Below are 6,031 nucleotides of genomic sequence, written 5' to 3' on the forward strand. Positions count from 1 at the left end.
GAAACAAGGGATTTGTTGGTAAACATCTCACGGGAGGAGCCCTGAAAGCTACAACTGAGCTGTTGGGCTTTATATTTAACTTCTGTTTATGGACTTCTCATGTGACTATGGTGAACATGAATAGGGATCCATCTGGATCTGCCACTGAGAACTGGAGGGCAGGAAGATCTCTTTCTCCCTTCTCCATTCACATTACATTTGTGTCAGAAGCACCAAGGTGCTTCTGAGTCAAAAGGATTAGCCAGTGACATGACTGTTGCCTGGGGGACACCCAATTGGGAGCTCCTTTCATGTCCCCTGGCAGTAGCTAGAGCAGGGGTAGGCAATCTTGTCTCTTTTATGATTCATGGACTTCAACTCCCAGAATTCCTGAGCCAGCCATGCTGAGGGGAAAGGGAGAAGTTTCCAAGCTGAGCCATGCTGGCTCAGGAATTCTGGGAGTTGAGGTCCACGAGTCATAAAAGAGCCAAGGTTGCCTACCCCTGAGTTAGAGCAAGGACGGGAGCTCACCCTTTCCCACAGCAGCACTTGGGTTTCAGATGTGGACTTGCTAACCTCCAAGTCAGCGTCCTAACCTCCTGAGCCACCGTGTTCCTTCCTTCTCCATTAGATATGGCAGACATGGTGGTGATGGAGAGGAATGATATTCAGTATATGTCACGGCATTGTAGAAATGGTCAGTTGTCAGGATGCAAGTATGTTATAGCAGCATTTGATGATTTTATCACTGAGTGGACATCTTCATTTTGATATCATTGTAATTTGCTGCCGATGCCACTGATGGTTGAATTGAAATGGCATAGAAAACTATTCTAATATGTGCTTAGAATGGATTTTTTTTTCATTCTCATTCCCTAAACTTGTGCCTATACTTTTGTCAGACCAAATATCTCTCAAATTAAAACAAATAAAAATAATTCATTCTAATGAACCAAGTTGATGCATTTCTAAACTTTCAACAACATTAAGAGAAATGATAGGTGCTTCTTCTCAATAATTTTTTTGTTTTTCTATGCACAGATATGGATTACTGCATTTTATGCAACAACAGAACCCACTGGGCCCCATTGAACAGCTCAACCTGCTACAGGAAGATGGTTCAATACCTCAACTGGAATGACTGGTTTGCTGTTTTGTTACTGGTTCTGTCTGCCCTTGGAATTGTGTTGATTTGTGCCATTTTCATAATATTTACTCGAAATGTGGACACTCCTGTTGTAAAGGCATCAGGTGGCCTAACTGTGTGCTATGTTATACTCCTCTGTCACTTCCTGGCTTTTGTTAGCACAAGTTTATTCATTGGCCAGCCCAAAGCATATAAATGTAAACTAAGACAAGCTCTCTTTGGCATTAGCTTTGCCCTCTGCATTTCATGTATTTTGATTAAGTCCCTGAAAATCTTGCTGGCTTTCAGTTTCGACCCCAAGTTACAGAAATGGCTGAAGGGTCTCTACAGGCCCATCCCCATTGTGTCTTTTTGCACAGGGATTCAGATCTTGATTTGTTCGGTCTGGATCACTGTGAGAAGCCCTTTCGTAGCAGAGAACTTCTCCATCCGGAGAGTTATCATCCTGGAATGCAATGAAGGTTCAGCAGTGGCCCTCGGCATCATGTTAGGATACATTGCCCTCCTCGCATTCATCTGCTTTATCTGTGCTTTTAAAGGCAGGAAGCTCCCTGAAAACTACAACGAGGCAAAATTCATTACCTTTGGTATGCTCATCTATTTCATTGCATGGATTATATTCATCCCTGTCTACACAACCACTTTTGGCAAATACTTGCCCGCGGTCGAAATCATTGTCATTTTGATATCTAACTATGGGATCTTGTGCTGTACATTCTTCCCCAAGTGCTACATCATCCTGTATAAGCAAGAAGCAAATACTAAATCCGCCTTCCTTAAAATGCTGTACAATTACTCTTCCAAGAGTGCAGGGAGTATCAGTGTCAATCAAAGTTCTCTGGACTCTAAAAGCGGGACCCCTCCAGTTCCTAGCACAAATGCTTGTTGTAAAGTTAAGGGTGAGAAAAGCTGGCTGAATGGTAGTTGCCATTTTCAGGCCACTGGGCTCAGAGAAGTGAGAGGGGAAATCCACTCCAAAACTACAGCGGGGCCCACAATACCAAGGAGAAGACTCTCTAGCATATGAAGGGAGATTAGAAGTGTGGGGAAGAGGGGCAGGTGTTCTGGAAATATCATTTCAAGATGAGGTCATTTGATCAACCTTTAAGTATCTATCAACACCCTAGAGATGCAGGTCTCTGCAGACATGATGTTGACTTCCTATGATTATTTCATCTCCGCTTTCTTCTCCCGTTTGCCTAACTGTGATTCTTAGCTTACCTAGGATTTGAAATCAAGGTCAAAAGTTCAGCCTGAGTAAAATTGTAATCCTGGGTTAGGGGGGAAACTAGCTAGCCTCTATTAGACCAGCGGTAGGTAACATGTTTTCTTTCTTTTTCCTGTGGAGGGCTATTGTGACCTGAAAACCAGGGTGAAGCAAGCGGTAGAGACAGACAATGCCAAAGCAAAGTGGGGGTTCCATGGTTTTGTTTCCTGGGTTTTCTTTTGGTCTCTTGCTCTTTTTCTGAATTTCGTTTTTCTTTCTCTCACTTCCCTTTTGCTAAACATAGGGCAAATCACTTTTGCCCAGGGTCCAAAAGGACTTTTAAAATTGGGATGTAGGCTACATTAAATAAAGCTAATGTCTGCTTATGGTCTGGTAGCCATGGTTGTTCACTCCTGTACTTGATCATGGTTAAGAGAAAGAGACCTTGGGTCCACACATTTTATTAAGGATAATATATGATTTCAGCCATTGTAAATGAGGCTTAAAGTGATGTGTATACCAGTTATTGTGGTCTGCAAACCATTGTTTATGGCATAGCAGAATGTGAAACATGCATTCACCTATTGCAAATAAGACTATTTTCATAAACATAGGTACATAAAGACTATTAAACATCATGTAAATGGTACTTCAACAAACCACAATAAGGCCAACTTCAGTTTTGTGTGACACATAAACCAGATTAATGAAAGGGAATAGGAATTTATGTTGAAGCAGAGGAAGAAATCATATAACTGGCTTTTCTTTTATGAAATGATTGTTATAATGAAGTTGGAAATTGAATCCTAACAGCAGCCAGTTTTTTACTCAGATGCATCAGTGATTACAAAGTATGATGATATGATAGCAATGATATGATAGTTTTGCTGCTTCATTGATGTTTGCTTGGACCCTCCTACAGCACTGAGCAGAACTTCAGCAGAGTGAACCCATCCTTAGGGGTATCTGCAAATCAAAATGTTATCAAAATGATGAAATAGGCATCATAATGTCATAATATAGGTCCACTTGTTATGTACTTGCACATGAAATTGTGCTGCGAGTGCAAAAGAGTAAAATGTATTTGTGATGTTACAGAGCATGTTTCTTCAAGGCTCCCTCTTTGCCCCCTCCACCATGCACATCATGGAGTTAAGTACATGAATTCATGTATGCTTAACTCTCTTTTGGATTGAGAGTGCTGAAGATAAATGAATATGTCTAAGCAAGGAAGAAATCTCTTGAATTCTGAAATGAGAGAAATGATGTGTTCTCATACTTCCATACAAATAAACAAGGCTGCTTTTAAAGTTGTAATGAAGCACGTTTTTTTTCTGTCTCTTTCCAAAGATCCGAACGAATTGCACCATCAGCAATATTGTTTTCTGCTTCTTTCCACTGTGCTGTACTCTCACAGTTGCATTAATATTATTCCTGAATTTTCATTTTTGTGCATAAAAATCAGGAGGAGTCAGGAGGTATTGAATTATCTTTCATGAAATTAAAGCAGGAAATTATTGCTGATCTAATCAATGTTATGTCATTCCACAATGTAAGAAGTGATTGGAAAGTAGCTGCGGATAACATGTACTGAAATACTTAGGTTATCTCTTTGTCAAATTTATATTAACATGGGTGGAATTGTGTATTAACAGATGGATATCTCCTTAAGCAGTAGCCCTAATATATCTAACAATAGGGTGAACTAATGACCTCCCTGAAACAAAGAGGGGCATTTATCATGACTTTTTCAGATGTCAGCTTTACATCCATTAGTCTTGGTGCAAAACCATGCATCCTTTTTTTGTCAAGAATACACACACACACACACACACACACACAGAGAGAGAGAGAGATTAACATTTATGAAATAATTAATGTAACTTCTGTTGAAAAACTTTTGTTGTGATATTACAGGTGAAGCTCAAAGGGATTTACTTTTGGAAGGGATTACACTGTGAATACCCGTGGGCATATTCTTTTCACCTTTGAAAAGTTTTCTCTCTCTCTCTCCCTCTCTAGGTATACATATTTGTGTGGTACATATGCATGTGCATGTGTGTATTTATCATTACATACAGATACAGACACATACGCAGAAACATTTGAATGTATATACGTACATGCTTGTAAATATTTGTAAATGCTGTTACCAATACTTCACAAGTCTTCAGTGTTAAATATTTGCTGTTCAAAGCTAAACAGCCTAAAATCCGAACTTTTGATTTCGAAACAGAGCCTCACATTTAATAAAATGGCTATTCTTTCATCATTGTTGGAATGAATATTTTTGTGAACAGAAACTTCTCATTATAAAAGAAAGAGTATAATTACTCTCCCCTTAAAGATTTAAATTTATCTTTTTTCTGGAATACTTTTCTCTGGAGGGGGAATGATGAATAACCAATAACTGCATTGTTTTTTATAGAAATGCAAAAAAATTCCAATGCCTTGTTGTTGTGTAAGGTGACACATCTCTTTGGGGATGAAAAATAGATTAAATTGGAAATTTCTGTGGAGCAACTCAGTGGTTAGGGGTTCTACAGGTATCTCTTTACAAGCAAGATGTTTGCAAGATCAAGGAGTTTGATTGAGCTATTAGGGGACAGCATATGATCAATAAGGAGCTATATGTCAAATGGGTCAACAATGTGATCTTTTGTCTTTTTACAGCAGAAAAAAATGAGCTATAGCATAATGTTTAAGTTGTGAAAAGAGAATGAGTTGTACAGTTTGTTCACACAATTCACCCCCCCCCCTCCAAAATGTTTGTGCAGATTGATTACTGTTTGGGGTACTTCTGTTGATGTCACATTCCCTGACAGTTTTGTTTCCAAATGGCCTCCCCACAATAGCCACCATTTTAGTCCCATATGCACTTGCAGCAGCCAATACAAGTGCAAGCTGAACCAGCTACTTAGCAATAGCGCTCTTTTATGGGTAAAGATTTAATATCAAGCTCATCTTTAAGAGGAATTTTATTAATGTCTTCAGATGTAAGAAACAGTGTAGGCTGGTTTGCAAAACCAACACACTACCAGCATTCTATAACCCAAAAGTAAGGATTGTAGCAGAAAAGAATTGCAAGATTTATTGAACACTGCCCTCTTATGGACAAAGTACACATTGCTGCTATGTTGGAGGTGGGAAAAATTGTACATATCTATAGCCACTTGTCTTTTATGCTAGATACTGTACTGTCATGATAATACAATATTCCACTGTATTTCAGCCTCAGTAATCCCTTTTCTAGCACTCTGAGGCAGCGGCTTCAGTTATAAGTAAAAATCTTGCCTGTTGTCCCATCTAAATCCCTAGACTTACTTAAAAGACTTACCCGTATATTGGCCGTTCATCTTATGGAACACAACTCTGGCAGCTCAATATATTGGCCATCCATTACTTATAAGAAACAGCAACAATTGGGTGAAGTTGCATGTATAACTGCACATTTATCTACTATTATATAGCAACTATCCCACGACTCAGTGTGGTGCATTGTTAAAGGTTGTTGGATTTGCAAGACCCTGATAAGCCCTCTGGATGAATCCTTTGGGTTTCTCCTCAAAGTCTGCTGCTTCTGTTCCTTAGATCAGTGGTTCTCAACCTGTGGGTTGGGACCTCATTTGGGGTCGAACGACCATTTCACGGGGGTCGCCAAACAACGCAGTCCGCCATTTTTTCCCCCTTTTCCTTAG

General features: G+C 39.5%; 1 protein-coding gene across 1 annotated transcript in view; it reads left to right on the forward strand.

The window, feature by feature from the left end:
• Window positions 1-4,447, forward strand: part of GPRC6A (G protein-coupled receptor class C group 6 member A) — a 31,791-nt gene extending 27,344 nt beyond the window's left edge. The window contains exon 6 of the mRNA XM_039355555.1: window positions 1,021-4,447. Within this exon, the coding sequence (XP_039211489.1) occupies window positions 1,021-2,153 (1,133 nt within the window). The 3' untranslated portion in view covers window positions 2,154-4,447. The remainder of the gene's footprint in view (window positions 1-1,020) is intronic.
• The last annotated feature ends 1,584 nt before the right edge of the window (window positions 4,448-6,031 follow it).

Source organism: Crotalus tigris, unplaced genomic scaffold (genome assembly GCF_016545835.1).
Source record: "Crotalus tigris isolate CLP2741 ecotype Arizona unplaced genomic scaffold, ASM1654583v1 scf7180000018691.1937549, whole genome shotgun sequence".
Taxonomy (NCBI): domain Eukaryota; kingdom Metazoa; phylum Chordata; class Lepidosauria; order Squamata; family Viperidae; genus Crotalus; species Crotalus tigris.